The sequence below is a fragment of the Magnolia sinica genome, chromosome 19 (genome assembly GCF_029962835.1).
Source record: "Magnolia sinica isolate HGM2019 chromosome 19, MsV1, whole genome shotgun sequence".
Classification (NCBI taxonomy): Eukaryota; Viridiplantae; Streptophyta; class Magnoliopsida; order Magnoliales; family Magnoliaceae; genus Magnolia; species Magnolia sinica.
This window is the reverse complement of record NC_080591.1, coordinates 23872664-23892229: the sequence shown is the minus strand read 5'-3', so window position 1 is coordinate 23892229 and position 19566 is coordinate 23872664. Positions and strand designations below refer to the sequence as shown.

General features: G+C 40.2%; 1 protein-coding gene across 3 annotated transcripts in view; it reads right to left on the bottom strand.

Moving 5' to 3' along the window:
• Nucleotides 1-16582, bottom strand: part of LOC131235191 (ABSCISIC ACID-INSENSITIVE 5-like protein 4) — a 49879-nt gene extending 33297 nt beyond the window's left edge. The window contains exons 1-2 of one of the 3 annotated variants that reach the window (XR_009165976.1): nucleotides 10757-11003; nucleotides 3807-3878 (exon numbers count right to left, since the gene is read on the bottom strand). Coding sequence is in view for 2 of the 3 variants with exons in the window: in XM_058232333.1 (XP_058088316.1) it covers nucleotides 3807-3878; nucleotides 15625-16410 (858 nt within the window). In the remaining variant the exon portion in view is untranslated. Of the gene's footprint in view, nucleotides 1-3806; nucleotides 3879-10756; nucleotides 11004-15624 lie in introns of those variants that run through there. The other 2 variants (XM_058232333.1, XM_058232332.1) reach the window with 2 other exon arrangements.
• Between the last annotated feature and the right edge of the window lie 2984 nt (nucleotides 16583-19566).

Genomic DNA, 19566 nt, shown 5'->3' with positions numbered 1-19566 from the left:
CCTAGGGTGGGTGGAGGAGGGGGAGTATGTAGGAACCACTTAGGCCAACTGGTTTTTTCCTTCCATAATGGCTATGGCCATGTTCTAATACGATGGCAGAGGCTCAAGCAATGTTAGATGGCCTACAGATCTGTGAAAACTGGGGTCTAAAAAACATTTTGGTAGAGACTGACTCTCTCATCTTGCCTGATGCGATTTCAAATACCTTGGTAGCTAGTCCCAAGTTCATCTAGGGTGTTGTGCAATATTCATGTCAAGCGTCGATCCCTCAACCTTAGATTTTCTCATATCCTCCACGAAGGAAATTCAGTGGCGGATGGCCTAGCCAAATTTGCTAGTGAAGGGTTGCTCGACAAATTGTATAGAAGTTGAAATGAGATGCCCACCCTTATTAATTAAAGGCTCTCTCTTGTTAGACAATGTAGGAGTGGGGTCAATCAGAAAAATAAAAATAAAAAATAAAAAAATCATACCACAGGTGAGGGCTGGCTGTTTGGAGGTTTTTTTCTCCCCTATCTTTGGGTGGTTAACTTCGTTGTTTTTCTAATCTTCATGATTTGTTTTGAGCTACATGATAGGTGGGTCCCTGATTTTCTTGTGGGGCCCCATTCGAATATGTATTTACTTCCCTTTGTTCAATAAATTTTATCTTTCAAAAAAAAAAAAAGCACAATCCTTCAAGAGAGAGAAAAGAAGAAAAGAAAATTCCTTATGCATCACCAATAGGAAGTTTGATGAATATTATGGTGTGCACGAGGCCTAACATCACACATGCAGTTGGTGTTGTTAGTAGATTTCTCACAATTTTGGACAAAGAGCACTAGGAAATAGTTAAATGGATTCTCAGATATTTTAGGAGTTCCTGCAAGGCGTGTTTATGCTTTAGAGGTAGTAAGCTTGTGTTAGAAGACTACATAAGTGCATATATGGCAGGTGGCGTTAACTCTAGGAAACATCGGGATATATGCTTACTTTTGTAGGGGGATACTGTTATTCCAAGTTACAAAAGTGTATGACCTTCTCTAGTACAAAAGCCGAGTATATTGCAGTGACAGAAGCCTGCAAGGAAATGTTGTGGATGAAGAAGTTCTTTTAAGAACTTAGCTTGATGCAAGCTAATTATATTATTTATTATGATAGTCAAAGTGTCATTCACCTTAGTAGAAATTCAAGTCTTCATTATAAGTTTAAGCACGTAGATGTAAGATATCATTGGATTTGGGATGCTCATGGAGAGAAGTTGTAACTTGAGAAGATTCATACTAACAAGAATGATTCAGATATGATGACCAAACCCTTACCTAAAAATAAGCATGAGTTTTGTAGAAGCATGAAATGTATGGGTATGGTAGAGCCATCCTCATGAGTCAGGAGGGGGAAGATTGTTGGGGGCCTTCCTCATGTAGAGATGGGACTCACATATGTGGCCTAAGTAGTCTTTTATTTCCACATGTATGGGGGAGTATTTTGGTCTTTTGGGCAAGAAAGTAAAGGGAGAGAAAATGAGTTATTTTGTTAGAGAGAGTTCTAGCAATATTTGGGAGTTTTTTTTTTTTTTTTTCTCTTTCTTGGAGAAAGAGGAGAAAGAAGAAGGGAGAGTGAATTTTGTAGAAGATGATTTTTATTCCTTTCTTAGGAGAAAGAACAAGGGAGAAGGGATTTTGTAGAAGAGGAAGAATCGGAACCTTCTACCACTAAAATCTTCGCATTTGAGTTTCTGAGGGTCCATCGACAAAGCCAGTTTCTTCGATTGTTTTCTCCAAGAGTTGTATTGGGGGTTTTCTACCATCCATAATTGGTGGGAAGTTCTTTCTTTCGTTGTTGCTTGTAATCCACCTTTGGTGATGTAGTTTAGGTATCTAAGAGAGGTATCTTAATTATTTTACTTCCATTATTTCTATTATCATGTATTTGTGTCGGACTAGCTCTCGTGGTTTTCCCCTTCACATAGGAGGTTTTTTCACGTAAAAAAAAACAAAAAAAACTTGGTGTCTCTTACCTCTTATATTCTTGATGATTTGCTTATTTGTGTTAGAAATGATTTTCATCCTTTAAATCTTTTATATTGTTAATTTTTTTTTCAAAAAAAAAAAGAAGAAAAAAAAGATGAGTCAAACCCTTGTATATTGATAATAAGAACAGTTGATGCACAGCCAAACTTTCAGGTGGGCACCACAAAAACAAAGGGCCTCACCTATCATATCGCCTAAACTGAAACCAGAAAATGAAAAAAGAAAAACGGGTCCTAGACCAGAACTCGAAACTGGCTAGAGACAACCACTGCATGACGGGTACCCTGCTCCCGAGATCCCTGCTAATCCTGTTGTTAGGGTTTAGGGCAGATCCCTGCTAATCCTGTTGCTTATATTATTAATCTTATTACTTTTCACAAATAAGAGAAAAGTGTGTGGTTTCCCAACAGTTAGTAAATCCTGTTGGTTGTAGTCGTGAATGTAGCTACTACGGTGGCAATTCTTTTTGGGATTGGCAATTCGCTTTGGGATTGTGTTGTTTGCTTTGGCTTGTTGGCAGCAATTTATTCAAAGCATTAGAGCAACTGGGCTGCGCTTAGCAAGGCCCTGGTTGGAAGGTGATCATAGTCTCAGTTTTGGTCATGGGTTTCTCTCTAATTTTCTTTATTTTTTCTCGCTTGTAAATTTTTGTTATGCTGTTGCGTCGAATTACACAATAGGTGAAGCCTGTTTATTTTCATGGTGCCCACTTGAAATATTGCACATCTATTTAACATTTTAAAATTTTACAGTTCCAACACGAGTTGGTGACTCTAAAGAGTTCCAACACGAGTTGGTAGACTTTGAAGAGTTTCAACGGAGGGTCACTTTGAGGTTCTCCTTCATGTCGAGAGAGGCTAATGGCGTGGCCAACAGTCTGGCCAAGATTGGGAGTGAGGTCTAAGGTAGGACGGTCTACCACTAAGCAGCGGACCTCCCCTCTTATGCTCGAGGTTCCTTTTTCCTTGACAGCACGGGGGTAGGTGCAGTCAGGAGGGACCGGAAGTAGTAGTTTGTTTGTTTAGTGGATACTTTGTAGAGCTACAGGATAGGTGCGAATAGTCTTTTTGTGAAGCCCACCCGAAAATTTGTATATTTCCCCGTATGAATGTAATAGTATCCGTTAAAAAATAATAATAATAAATTAAATTAAATTAAATTAATAAATAAAGAAGACTTCCAACACGATGTCATAGGTTCGATTACTCATTGTGGTGAAATCCCACTGTGACCGTGTAATTGCATGAGTAACAAAACGAATTTACCCTTGTTGCACTCTCACCTTTATAAAAAATAAAAATAAAATGCTAAAAACCTAAATCCACGGCTATACAAATCTGGATCTCTTATACGAGTGTCACGTTTCATAAAAATTTAGGTATTAGTTTTATCACTACTGGAAACTTTGAATGTCCAAATTACCCTTGTCAAGGTAAGAAGTAAAAACTTTAGGGGGTGAGAAGATCAAAGCTCCCCACAGTACACCCGGAAGGGCAATGTATCAATCGGGTCCGTCCATCTAGTCGGCCCAAGCATGGGATGAAATGTGTTTTAAAAGCCCAATTTATTAGATAATCTCATCCCAATGAATATGTGACTACCCTTTTTTTTTTGGTTGTTGTTGTCTAAGGTCGTTTCAATGGCACCCGATCAGATGGAAATGATTGTCTAATAGGTATACTTTTTTAAATATACGCCATCTTTGGTAGGATCCAGTGTATTGATGGACCCGATTGATGAGATGTCTGTGTCTATCACATTCGGGTCTAGAAAGCATCAGATAAGAAATAATACCGTTTCTTTCCTGATAAGGGCATTCTCTTCTTTGAGCTGGTTTAGCTCGGCCTCCAACTCCATTGTATAAGCCTGCATTTACCAAATCAAAAAATAAAAATTAGAATTAGGGGGGGGGGGGGGAAGATTAAAGAGGTGGGCCATCTTGAAGATTTCCTTATAATAAAAAGGGTTAAGCCAGCCCAGTCATCATCTGATGGGCAATATATACATGTAGTTTGAATATAGACGAGTCGATCTTTTTTTTTTCCCCTTCTGTGACCACCCATTTTCGTGGTATGTATGTCCACCCAAGGTGACAAGTTTAGTTTCTTTGCGCGACGCATCTTCACCTGAGGGCCCTACTCTTTTCTTCTTTCTTTTTTTTTAAATGCAATTCATTGATAACAATGGATACATGAAACAGCCAATGTGGTGTGATGTGTGTCTATATATATATATATGGGAAAAGGTAGTATGCGCTCGACCTCACATGATGGTCAGATGATCTAATCCGTTCATATGAAGAAGTTCTATCTTGGGTGTGACCGCAGTTTAGATATCGCAATGACCCACCGTTCCCAACCATCAATTACTGGCAATGAAATGGACGGATGAAATCAAAGGCAGTAGACATACTACATTCAGTGGTACCAATCAATGGTCATCCTTTATGTGTGAGTCCGCGCTTTGCTGGCCCAATGCACTACACATGCGTATCTTCTAACCATCAGCCATCGATGCATGTGGGCCCCACCAAAGGATGCATGCAGCAAAACGTTATATACATATGTAGAATCGCTCCAATCTTTCTAAACATGAAGAAAACAAAATCGTTTCAACACTAATAAATTATCAAAGAGGAGGCCAGATCTGCAACGGTTGCAGAGTTTGTGCGACCAGTTTCATGTGGGGTCCACCGTGGTTTCCCTATTGCAATGGACCCATTCAATAGAATCACCCACTATGAATATAGAATACCCAAAAATCAAGCTAAGGCCACACCACAGAAAATAAAAGAGAACCACCCATAAACAAATGAATAGGCTCCGTAGACACATGAATAAATCTCAGCCATACATTAATAATTAGTCATAAGCAATTTGTTGTGTGCTATTTTCAGGTTTTCATCTGTACAGACATGGGCATTGGTCCACTATTTCAAATCATTGATAGATGGACCACACCACAGATGGCCCATCACCAAACTCCAATAGAAAGGAAGATCCTAGACATATAATATTCGGCAATTTGGTCAGCTAAGTATGAAGTATTTTCTTTTTGTTATCTACTTCAAGGAAAGGATTCTAACAATGTGGAGGATTTTCAGTGCATGAACCTTGCACAGTGGGGCCATAATATCAACCATTTTAGATCACTGAACCATGCATATAAACTCACCACATAGGTACAAACTGGAATTTTGTACACCTTCCAGCCCAATCAGTGTATGATACCTCTATTAGTATTATATGTATTGATAGTGATACAGCTGAGTCATTGATTTCTATGTTTAACCAAGAAAATTCGTTTTAACATGCTAAAATGAAATTTCCACCGCAAATGGCCATTGACCCAAATGACCATGGTGCATGCCCATTTGTTCTATGGGAGAAAACAAGCTCACTTGCCGTTCGGAGCAGTTCCAATCGGCTTTTGCAGTTCCAGTCGACATGGAATCGGCATTTCACGCATTTTTCAAATTGTAGTGAGCACTATTTTAATAGCGCGCGAAATTTCAAATGGCCCCTAAAATACGTATGTAAATATCAGTCCATGAATGTTGGTCTTTAGGCCCATCTTTGGGCAGCATCACAGCTAACCTAATAAAAGAAATTTAAAAATAAAATCAAACAAATTCAGGAACATTTCTTCTCCAGCTCAAGGGAGAAAAATGTATCATACAATGCTTGGGCTATCATTCATGATTCAAAGAGTTGATATTTTGGGTCGCCAGTCACACCATGGATGGACCATGTGCGAAAAAAATCCATTCCCCCAGTTGGAAGAATCGTAACCCTTCAATAGGTGGCCAACAAATAGAAATCTAAGAAAGAAAATACAACAGTGGTTCACAGTCAACCAAAAAAAAAAAAAACAAATATTTTTATAGCTAGCATCTTCAAATGATCTTCTAATTAAGATTACTGTACAACCTTTCAACCCCAATATTATATATATTACCTAAAAGATTTAAAAATAATAATAATAATAATAATAAAAGGGCCAAACTCTTTTTGAAGTTAATGACCCTAAAAGTACCTCTTCCTCCATGGTACAAGAGATCTCTATCTCTAGCCATTCAACAATCCGTTCATCCATTTATTTTCAAACCCTAGAAACCCAATGAGAGAGAGAGAGAGAGAGAGAGAGAGAGAGAGAGAGAGAGAGAGAGAGAGAGAGAGAGAGAGAGAGAGAGAGAAGGAAGACAAGTGGGGGCATTTATATTAGTAGATTTTCCAAGAATAGGATAGTGGGCTAGCTGTTATACATAGAAGAGTGCAACAACGTGGTATGAGCTTAGGGTTTTAGCTGGACGAATCCTAAGAACTATGACAAGGTAGAGAAGGTGCTTTCCACGCGATTTCAGCAGAGAAAATCTCATGCATTCAATGGTGGTACATTGAATAGTGAATGTATGGTACAGTTGATGCACCAATTCTGAGCCATCTGATACAAATTACTGGACCCAAACTGTGCTCAGAGCAAACCAAGCATACATTGGTGGGCCACCCTTTGTCTAAAACCAATGGGTGGGAGAGACCACATGAATTGCAATCCCATCCTTGCGCGCATGTCGGCGTTTTGTTTCTTAAAATGAATGTGGGTGGCGGCGCAGATCGAAGTGGATCGGATTAACATTATTCTTTCTATTTCGGGCGGGGAAATAGATGAAGCTGATCGTAAAAGGCGGCCTAGTTATTGTCTTTATGCTTCTAAGGGTCCCTCCGAAAAGGTCGGGATATTCGCCTGATCCAAACATGCCCTTGATGAAATATAAATGAAAAACTGTTAAAAATAAATCAAATTGATTGGATGACACCTAAACATTCAATCAAAGGCATGAAAATGAACAGCCAAAATCTAAGGTAGAAACAAAATATGTCCAACCACCATCTTGGAACATCTATCCATTAAGTCTCAGCATGGATTCCTTATGATTCCAAAGAAGCACTTTAATTTGACGAGGCTAACTGTCACATCCATATAGCCCAAAGAAAATTGGCATTTGTAACAAAATCTCGACATTTTTAAAGAGTTAAAATATTCAATTTTGACGATTTTTCACAAACAACTTCCACCTAGTGGGCTAGAAGAATATATAGTCAACATCAATGAGTACGTATCATTAAAATTTCATGGAGACATTGCTACATCTCCATGAAAGTAGAGATACTAGTGTAATCATATGTGTATATCTACATACAAACATAAATATGTACATACAAGTTATGTGTGTTTGTATGTTTGTATGTAGATATACACATATGATTATGCTAGTGTCTCTACTTTCATGGAGATGTTAGCAATGTCCCCGTAACATTTTAATGACATGTAATCATTGATGTGGACCGTCTATTGTTCTAGCCCACTAGGTGGAAGCTGTGTGTGAAAAAATGTCAAAATTATATATATATATATATATAAAGAGAGAGAGAGAGAGAGAGAGAGAGAGAGAGAGGAATGCTCATCTGCGCACCAGTTCTCATGAGTTCTCGTGAGAAATTTTTGAGAATTCATTTTGGGTGATATGAGTTCAAAATTTGAATTGTTCACCTAACGCAACACTTCATTAAAACCTCGGGACCCAACTTTTACCATGATCCAAAACTCTGGTGGGCAATGGAAAAAGGAAATAATTTCCCCCTTGATTTGACTCTCTCTTTCGTCATTGCCTATCAAAGTTTTGGATAATGGTAAAAGTTGGCCCCCAGGATGCTATATCAACTAGCCAGTTTAGATTTTAAGCTCATATCACCATAAATGAGTTATCGACAAATTCTCACGAGTTCTTGTGGGTATTGGTGCGCAAGTGAACATTCCTCTCTCTCTCTCTCTCTCTCTCTCTCTCTCTCTCTCTCTCTCTCTCTCTCTCTCTCTCTCTCTCTCTCTATATATATATATATATATATATATATATATATATATGTCGAGATTTTGTTACAAATGCCAATTCACCTTGTCATATATATATATATATATATATAGATATATATATAAGCACTTTAATTTGACGAGGCAAATTGGCATTTGTAACAAAATCTCGACATTTAAAGAATTAAAATATTCAATTTTGACGATTTTTCACAAACAACTTCCACCTTGTGGGCTAGAAGAATATATAGTCAACATCAATGATTACGTGTCATTAAAGCTTAATGGGTACATTGCTAACATCTCCATGAAAGTAGAGATACTAGTATAACTATATGTGTATATCTACATACAAACATAAATATGTACATACAAGTTATGTGTGTTTGTATGTTTGTGTGTAGATATACACATATGGTTCTACTAGTGTCTCTACTTTCATGGAGATGTTAGTAATGTGGTTATGCTAGTGTCTCTACTTTCATGGAGATGTTAGCAATGTCCCCATAACATTTTAATGATATATAATCATTGATGTGGACCATCTATTCTTCTAGCCCACCATGTGGAAGCTGCGTGTGAAAAAATGTCAAAATTATATATATATATATATATATATATATATAGAGAGAGAGAGAGAGAGAGAGAGAGAGAGAGAGAGAGAGAGAGAGAGAGGAATGCTCAACTGCACACCAATTCTCACGAGTTCTCATGAGAAATTTTTTTTTGTGTATATATATATATATATATATATATATATATATATATATAGAGAGAGAGAGAGAGAGAGAGAGAGAGAGAGAGAGAGAGAGAGAGAGAGAGGAATGCTCAACCGCACACCAATTCTCACGAGTTCTCGTGAGAAATTTTTGAGAATTTATTTTGGGTGATATGAGCTCAAATTTTGAATTGTTCACCTAACACAACACTCCATTAAAGCAACACTCCATTAAACCCTCGGGGCCCAACTTTTACCATGATCCAAAACTCTGGTGGGCCATGGAAAAAGGAAATAATTTCTCCCTTGATTTAACTCTCTCTTTCGTCATGGCCTACCAAAGTTTTTAATAAGGGTAAAAGTTGGCCCCTGAGATTCGACATCACCTGGACGGTTTAGATTTTAAGCTCATATCACCATAAATGAATTAACAATAAATTTTCATGAGTTATTGTGAGAATTGGTGCCCACGTGAGCATTCCCCTCTCTCTCTCTCTCTCTCTCTCTCTCTCTCTCTCTCTCTCTCTCTATATATATATATATATATATATATATATATATATATATTTGAAGAGGCTAACTGTCACATCCATATAGGCCAAAGAAATTTGGCATTTCTAACAAAATCTCGACATTTAAAGAGTTAAAATATTCAATTTTGACGATTTTTCACAAGCAACTTCCACCTAGTGGGCTAGAAGAATATATAGTCAACATCAATGATTACGTGTCATTAAAACTTTATGGGGACATTGCTAACATCTCCATGAAAGTAGAGATACTAGTATAACCATATGTGTATATCTACATACAAACACATATAACTTGTATAACCATATGTATGTGTATATTTATGTTTGTATGTTTGTATGTAAATATACACAGATGGTTATGCTAGTGTCTCTACTTTCATGGAGATGTTAGCAATGTCCCCATAACATTTTAATTACATGTAATCATTAATGTGGACACACACACACACACACACATAGAGGAATGCTCAACTGCGCACCAGTTCTCACGATTCTCATGAGAAATTTTTTAGATTTCATTTTGGGTGATATGAGCTCAAAATTTGAATTGTACAATGCAGCACTCCATTAAACCCTCGGGGCCCAACTTTTACCATGATCCAAAACTTTGGTGGGCCATGGAAAAAGGAAATATTTTCCCCCTTGATTTGACTCTCTTTCGTCATGGCCTATCAAAGTTTTGGATAAGGGTAATAGTTGGCCCCTGGGATGCTATATCAAAGGGATAGTTTAGATTTTAAGCTCATATTACTATAAATGAGTTATCAACAAATTCTCACTAGTTCTTGTTATTTGGTATAAAGTGTTCGTTAATTAAAGGTGGCCTGATTATATATTGGTTGTTGTAACATGTGTGAAGGTCATAGAAAGATAAAATTAAGATTTAGCTTATATGTGGAAAGAATGGTTTCTATAAGAGAAAAAATGATAGAAAGCAAATTGAAAATATTCAATCCATGCAATGAAATACATAAAATTGAGATCACTTTGATTAGTCTTGAATGGCATGGAAAGAGGAAAAATCTTGGTGTTGAATGGTATGAAAAGAGAAAATAACAATAATAATAATAATAATAATCTAAAAAGACTTGGATCAAGGTGGTGCAAAGGAATGCCAATTCTCAGTCACTCATACAGGAATAATTGTGCAGCCTACATTTAAAAGAAACTTATAGAAGTTCATATAGTGGACCCCACATAATTAAGAAAAGGATATATAAGATGATGATGACCACATCTGCGATCAAATGCTCTTGGTGCGTGCCATTCAAGAAGCTTATAATTAATAGAATCAAATCATTATCAAGTGGCATTATCAAATAAAAGCTATTGTGTATGTTAAATAGCCGAAAGTTCAAGCCAGTTCACTCATCAAGTGGGACACACAAAAGATTGACCCCATAAAGAGAATACCAGCCGTTCATATGCAACCACAAGTGCAGCCTAATATCTCAGTGGTAGACTCACCAGAGTTTCAACACAAGGTCATGGTACCTATTGTGGTGAAAATCCATGGCAGTACGAGTGTATGTGAGTGTGTGTGGAGTTTGAGTGCCTGTCTAAAAAAAAAATAATGATAATAAAAATAAAATGCAGCCTGATGTGATGAGAAGGAGAAGATGAACCGTTGGAAGTGATTGACCAATGTTCCATGCCTAATGAATAAGTGGGGCCAGCTTTGACTGTAGTGGGCCGATATTCAAGCTATAGGAATTAGGAGAAAGGGTTTTGCTATCACCATATTCTCAGGTGAAAAGGAGAGGGAGAGAGATTAGGCTTTAAACCCGGTGTTCCTTAATAGCTTGGTGTTGCCAATGGCACTTGTTGGAAAGCTAGGATAAAGATGGGCACAACGACGGTTGGTTGTCAGTCCTAAAAAATGAGGGTATTATCGTCTTTCGAACCTTCTGGAAGATTATTGCATGCGAGGGTATTTTTGTCATTGGTGTCTTTTTCAGAAGGATAATAACGGCTAAAAGCCAAAACGACCTGACGCATCTCACTCGCACCTGATATCTAACGCCTGTCTTTTTCAACAACAACAAACTCAGCCCACGCGGCTTTTCCAGTGGAATCTCTACGAAAACCCGTTTTAAAACACTCAAGCTCTGTGGGCCTAGAATCTTCATTGTAAAAAATCCACTCCGTCCATCAGGTTTTATCCTTGATTCTAGTACCTTAGACCAAAAATCAGATAGACCCACAACACAGGTAGGCCACACCACAGGAAACAATGGAGATGTTATGTTTTTGTATGGGGCCACCATGGTAGACGGATGTGTGTTTCATCAAACCCGTTAATCAGATTTAAATCACCAGGATGAAGTGAATATAAGAAAAATCAGTCTAATCCAAAACTCAGGATGATCACACCGTGTGAAGTATTTTGTATGTACAGTTCAAATAATACTTCTAACCTGATGAACGGAACAGATTTAAATTTACAACGTAGTGGGCCCCACATAGCTTAGCTTAGGTGTTTTAGGCAGCTGCCTAAACAGGATTCGGATCCCTCGCACGAGTGCAATGTTCCAATACACGACGCTCACGCGTGGAAAATGGTCACTGTCGTGCAACCAAGCTGTTTTGTGCGAAAAGCTCATATTCTCATCCATGTGCCACACGTGTATAAGCGAAATCAACGGTTAAAAATGGGCTAGCTGTGTGGCTTACGCAACATGCAACGCTGGTCCGACTTTTTCAGCCGTTTAACATGAAATGTGGGTCCCAATTTATGAGAGGCTCAGATTTCGAATACACCAAGATGCGTTCGGGCGTGTGAATGCGAGCATAGTAAAAAGAGGTGTACACAGGTTGAGTTAGCTCCTTAGCTTGCTCGGATCAACTTGGAAAAGCTCGACTCAACTTAAATTGAAACTGTGTTCAGGCCGAATTAAGTTAGTTTTAATGAGTTTGAAATATTTTGAGTTGAATCCGAGCTAGACCTAGCTTGACCTGGCTCAACTTAGTATTGAGCTCGACTCAATTAAGCTCGGATCGATTCAGATCGATTTTTAAGTCAAGTATATATATATGTTTTTTCTTAAAAAATATATATATAACCTCAGCGGTTAGTGCACAAATCTTAACCCGTTTACCCAATTCTAACCCATTCGTCCAAATCCTCTCGGCCGTCCGTTTGTCCAAATCCAAACAAACCGTTTGATGAACTGACCCAACCACATGTCAGCTGGTGATAAGGGAGGTATGTATGTGAAACAAATATTCCCTTTTTTTTTTTCATGTTGCCTACAAGGTGTTTAATAAAATACTTGTAAAAACTGTCGTCGCTGTTTTACAAATAGTAAGAATTTAAGATATAGTTATGTGTTTGTGAAAATGCCGCAGAGGCGAACTCGGCTCGAATCAGCCTAAGCTACTGACCAAATCAAGCCAAGCTAGCCAGTCAGGCTCAATGACCGAGCCAAGTTAAGTTTAAACTAGGGCCGGCAAGTGGCCGAGCCAACTCGAACGGTGCCAAGCTTGACTCGGATCAACTCGCCTAGACCTCTAGGCTTCGTAAACGTGCCCGGGACTTTTCGCTTCCCTATGGGGAAATTATACGGTGGAGTCGGAAGATCCGTAGTACGTAGGAGCCATCTCTTCAAGGACACGTGGCAGAGTGATCTGTGAATCAGGTCCGCCCATATTCAGGGCCCTAGGATAGATGGTTCATGATTCTAAAATTGCATCTATCAGACAATCCTATTCATCTAATGTGTGTCCGTTAAAGCGAAGTTATCAGTCAAATTTGCAGCCGGATGAACGGTACAAAAAGAAGCAGATACAAAACCTACCACGTGGCCTGTCTAGAGAAGATATCGCTCTACCATATTACCGTTCTTACAGTCGTTGAGGTACTTGCGATCAGCACGTGCAGACCTGACACACATGTAAGAAATCATAAGGCAATATCAGGCGATCTTATCATCAGTACAAGGGCCCACCAGGGACTGGTGATTCTTCGGCATACATGTGTGGCCCACTGGATTCCAGAACAACGCGGCAGGACATTGGACCATGGTGGCAATTAGCACGTGTGAGTCTGGGAAATGGTATAGTTGGGAAGTGCACTCGCGCGAGTGCAACTTTTCGCGTTGCATTGTTGCCGAGATTTTCTATTCTCGGCAGTAATATCACGTCAACATCTTTCTTACGGACGTGGCTTCGGTGGATCCCTGTGGGGCCCACTCTGATGTATATGTCTTATATCCACGCCGTCCAACTGTTTCTCCAGCGCATTTTAGCACCTAAACTAAAACACTAGCATATCAAAATCTCATATGGACCACACCACAGGAAACACTGCTTATTGAACGCTCACCATTAAAATCTTATTGGGGCCACAAAAAAATTCGATCAAGATGATATTTGTTTGATCCTGTCATCCAGATCTGTGTGACCTTATCAAGAGGTTGGATGGAAAATAAACATTCTGATGGCCCTAAAAAACATTTAATCACCACTATTTCGTGTGGTGTGGTCCACATGAGGTTTGGATGTGGTTCAATTTTTTGTATCATTACATGAATTGAACTTTCAAAATAGATGGACGGTGTGGATATAAGACACCTACATCACAATCGCCCTAAAGTGATGGTTCTACGGACTATGATGAATTCGGTGATGCACTGAACCGCGTACATTGATTACCAAGCCTAGGGACCTAGCCAGCGATCAGCATGGTTGACCTAGTGGCCCACATAAGTGGACCAAACGTACGACTCTGACCATCATTTGTTGTTGAGTTTTGCCTGGATTGGTGCTCTATTTCCAACAAGCAAACCTTCTTTGACCGGACCACTAATCGGACGACCTCAACAGCCCAATTCCCCTGATTTTTGAGATATGGCGCCATTACGCGCTTAGCAGCACAAAAATAATGGTCCTAGATTATGTTGCATTGGCTCTGTTTTCATGCGCGCGTGCCGTAGTAAATAACAAACTAAATAGAGTTTGTTTGGCCTCTGTCTAACTCAGGTTCTTGCATCTGTCGCCTCCCATAGGAGTCCACCTTCTAGGTGGTTCTATGATCAGAACCGTCCATGTCGTGTACAATATACTACATGGGCCACTATTTAAAAACTATGCGGAACGGATGATTTCACCCATCACTATATATAGATGAATTTAGAACACTAATAATAAAATTTTTCAACGGTTCAAGTTCAACTCTAAAATCAAAGATTAGGATCATCAATAGAGAGTAATTACGAGAATATGTACGGTTCAGATCATCTTACCATCTCAGAATGTTGGCCCCAGTACGTGGCGACATATTTAGGATACTCAGTCCTTTATATCATTGTGCATGAAGCCACTTAGTAACATCTGAATGAATCCTACCAGCATATCACAGAAATGGACGGTTGTAGAGAGTGGATCCCGCTAGCCTTCACATTAGAGGCGTTGAAATCAAGTGGGCCACTTCCATCACGTTGCCTCACTCAGTCCATTTGTCGATGAATACCATCACATCTAATCGAGAACTCGAGATGGTTGGTGTAAGACGTTGGCCCACTTGCTTGAGCGGTTGGGATCAGGTGGGGCCTACTTTCTACGGTGATGATACACTGTTCTTGACCATAGTTCACTGCTCTAGATTGTTGATACGATGAGCCCCATCTTAGATGGGCCATGCCCAAAGCACCTCCTACAACGAAAGATCCTAGCCATCTGATTTTTGTCATTTTTCTATGGGGCCATCAGATCAATGATCTAGCTCAACCAAACATGGGCCCCAGTTGTAGAAATATCGTATAAGGGAACCTCTTTGATCATGTGGCAGATTATGATGCTTGATACACAGGCACTCAGAAACTGTACACATCCCACGTATGACTCAATTTCAACCGTCCAAATTGAGGAACGCGCTATGAATGGGTCATCATCATGCAAAGCCCATATTCGTTGAGCAATCCTAACCGCTGATTATTGGACACATGTTCGCTACATTCAGACTATTGTTTCCTTTTCATTTCAACCGTCCATTAATTTATCTGCAAATCGGTTATTTACGTGATCAAATCCGGATATATATATATATTTTTTAAATGGTCGATCTAATATGTATTCTCACTCTGAACGGTTTACTTTGAGTTACTTGAATTCCAAATTCTACCGTTCCTCCTGCGTATCAATCATCATACTCCGCCAGAGTTTCAAAGCTCTCCTCTTATAAAGTTTTAGAATTGGCAGTCTTCGCATCACAGTGAAATGCGTGGGCTACTCGCGGCTAAAAGGCCCAGCGCATGTGCAAGATCCAAGCCATTCATTCGGTGGGCCCACCAGGCCTCTCTTGCAAAGTCGGGCCACACACTGTACATCCAACATGGACCTTAGATCAGCACTTTCTAAACCGTCCATGTTAGATGTGGCCCACCTAATGATCTAAGCAGCCTGATTTAGGGGGCAAGTGCATGATCCAAGTCGGGGGCCCCACCCGACAAACATCCTGGATCTCACACGTGTTTTCCTTTTATGACATGTTTACCTGCCTCCGTGCACGAGATCTGGCCGCTGATTCACGGTTCTTGATCATCCTCCGCTGCCGTCTGTCCACCCCCTGATCAAATGGCCCACAAACATCCACAATCCGCTTCCTCCCACCACCCCTCCTCAGCCCATGATGACTCACTGAGTCATCCACCCCCCGACTCGGTCCACACCCATCAGACGATGCCGGACTCAATGGCGATCCGGGCCCCACCAGATCGCCATGGCCCACCGCGCCACCAGAATCCCAGTACTGCCCATAACCGTCAGCCACACCAGAATTTCGAAAATTCAGATAATGCGGAGATCGAGAAGGCCCGCATCCTTCCGAAACTACCCCGGCCTTCAGTAGAAAATCCTCCAGCGTCATCCCTCCGAAAATCTGTTCCCCACGGGCAATTTCGACATTGCAAGAATTCCGTGGCTGGATTTCAGACCAGACGTCTCCGACTGTCTTCCCGCCGGACGATCCTTCCCTAGCTAAGCTCGGCTGGGCAATCGCAGCCGTCGTCTCTCCGCTGGGGGCCGCCCCAGTTGCGGTCTCTTCCGCGGTCCAGATGCTGAGGAGGAATTCGTCCATGCTCATCGATCCGAAGCTTTTCCTGGCGTCGTCGACGGATTGCTGGAATTCATCTAAGGTGACAGAGTAGATCGATGACTGGCGGGATATCGGGACCGTCCGATGCGGCGATGATCGGTTGTCCGATGGCGCTGCCGCTGTTGCTGCAGCTGTTGAAGCCGCTGAGTATGTATGGAGGCTCTCAGATGGAGATGCCATTACCATTGTGGGAGAGCAGTTTCGTTTTTGTTGCTGTTGCTGCTGCTACGGCAGCTTCGTTGTAGTTGTTGTTGTTGCTGCCGCTGATTCTGCAGTTCTGCTGTTGAAAGAGAGAAAAAGACAAGGTTTGACATCCAATTAAGGAACCGTAGGACGTGTGTTAGTCATACAATTTTCAATCATCTGCTGGGCCCCACCTTTTATATACGTGGATTCAAAAATCGAATCGGATGATCCTAACCGTTGGTTTGGAAGAATTTTCAGGAACATGAACAGATGGTTAATAATGGTGTCAGTTTTACGGTTAAGATTTTAGAAATCAGTTTTTTTTATTTTTTATTTTTTGTGGGATGGTGACAAGATTGTAATTTTTTTCAACACGCACATCCTACCTGGGAACGGACAAGTGCTCTGAAGGGCCACCGTGACGTATAGGTTTTATCCACACCGTCCATCCATCTTTACATATCGTCTTAGGATGCAATCCAAAAAATGAAGCATTTCGAATGCCAAAGTGGACCACACACTGGGGATTAAACTTTTACCGTTGAAATTTCCCGGGAGCTACAGAAGTTTCTTAACAAGCTATTATTTGTTTTTTCCCTTCATCCAGGTCCATGTGACCTTTTGAAGAGTTTGTATGGCAATAAAAAATGACGGTGGACCCTGGGTAGGTTTCAACGGTTGGTATCATTATCACCGTTGTTTCCTCTGATATGGTCCACTTGAGACTTCAATCTACCCTATTTTTGGTTTTGTATCCTATAATGATATAGAAAACTGGATGGACGGTGTGGATAACACCCATACATCACGGTGGCCCCTCAGAAATCATGTCCGTTCCTAGCTCTGGAGTGGCGGGTGTAGTACCCGGACGCGGATTGCGTTCTACCCGTGCACGTCTCTAGCCACGAACGGGCGGTTCTGTGGGCGGGCCCACTGTGATGTATCGGTTTATCCACGACGTCCATCTCTCCTCTCAGATTATTTTAAGGTCTCTACAAAAAAATGAGATAGATCCAACGCTCAAGTGGACCACACCAAATAATAAGCTTGCTTGTCTTAAATGCACAAAGCCTTAGATGCAACAGTCATCTACTGTGTGGTCCACTTGAGTGTTGAATCTGCCTCATTTTTATGTTTATACCTTAAAATAATCCGACAGTAGGGATTGACGGCGTGGATAAATCGTTACACTACAGTGGGCCTGCCCACAGAACTGCCCGTTCGCGGGTAGAGAGAGGCGGGGGCAGGACTCAATCCGCTTCCGTAGTACCGAATCCGCGTCCGTTTTCTCATTTGCTCTTTCCCCCTGCTCTGTAATGTGATGATCCGGACCGTTCATCTAAAATTACGTATTGTAGATGGTTCATCTGGAAACACTATCCCAAGCCTGTGTGATTCTTTCCAGATGAACGGTCTAGATCATCAAATGGTGGACCAGAAAGTTGGAGTAGACTGGGCCGCTCTCTTGGGGGAGCACGGCGACTGAAACGAGAGTAGCTCTCCAGTACTTTGCATTTTACATTACACGCGGCGGTACAGTATGTGAATCGATACCGTCGAAATAGTGGACCCCACTTGTTCCATGATGGGAAGACCTTTTTAATTCTGATTTAATAATTCATGGATTTTCGGTAGACATAATTCATTTTAAATCTAAACGAGTGAGAGTTTTCTATTTCCACCATCCATTTAAGGCCTCAAATAGACGGGTAGGATTTCTTTTCTGGTATATTTTTTCTCTATCCTCGGTCATATATTGTATGGCCCACTAGATGGATGGTCCAGGATCACCACAGGCCCCACCACACTAAAGTTTTTCCTATTATTAGCACCGGGATGACTATGAAAGGATAATGTCATGCATGCGCATGACATAATAAATGGGCGGTCCTTTTCATGCAAAATATCCCAGAAAAGATCTTGAGAAAGTTTTGATATTCCGACGGGATATCAGGGTTGATACACAGGCACAAAGAAATTACTACAGTGGAATGTAGTTGAATCAAATTAAACCATTCAGAACAGAAAATTACACCAATTTGATTTCCAAACCAGCTAGACGATGGACTTTTTAATGTCATTCAGTTTAAAAATACTCAAGGGTGCAATTTCAACAATCAAATTAATGGCCAAAGCCGCTCAGTCAACTTTAATTATGGATGATGAACTATATAAAGTGGACTACAAAATTTGATCATAAATGCATTCTAATAATGATGTAGAGTAGGTTGCAGACGGTTTCATGGCCAAGATGGATAAGAAAAAGCTTGTTACGATGATATAAGTCATTAAGACCATCGTAACCTTAAAACAGGCATATCTCGCAAACCGGAATGAGTTACTTGATGTATCATATATGATTTTGGGTAAGACAAGTTACTTTAGCCAACCAACCCGACTTTGCTTGGTTACCCACGCAAATTTGCGAGATTCCATCATATTGATGGTCAAATTCCATGCTTATTTCCGTTTTTACTATTTTTAGTAAGCTTTAGTTTGATTATAACTATTCATCCGTTGGGCTTCAGGAGTTATGTCCAACATGAAAAGTGTTTATAAAAATTAGGAGAATAATATGGTTAAGCAACATAAGACATTTACTATAAATAGTAAATTTACTATTTATAATAAGTTGTGAATTTTAGGGAGTTTTAGTTATAGTTTAATTCCTAAACTTATTCCGAGTCTTGGTATTCCTATTTAAAGGGTTGTAGACTCATTTATTTCAGCTATCAATCATTCAACAAGTTTCTTTCATATATATTAAAATTATTTCTATTTCTTTTTCCCGTGAATTCGAGAAGTCTCTGTAAGGAGTCTAGAGAAGCTCCGTGGATTCGAAGTAGTTATCCTTGAGGAAGACGGTGATCGATCTCATCACGTTCATCCCCGCGTTAATTGGTATCAAAGCGAGGATTCTCCTTAGGCTGATGGCAAATAACGAAGGTATGAATCAAAATCCCATGGACGGTGATCCAGGGATTTGTTATCTTGTAGAAAAATTAAAGCTTTTCACCAAGAGAATCAGTTGACCATGCAATGACTACAAGCAACCTTCGACCGACTTGCGGATGCACTACTTCCGCTCCAAGCCCTAGGCGATGCTCCATTGCCTGTGGTTGCTCCACCACCCGTGGTTGCTGTACAGCACAACCT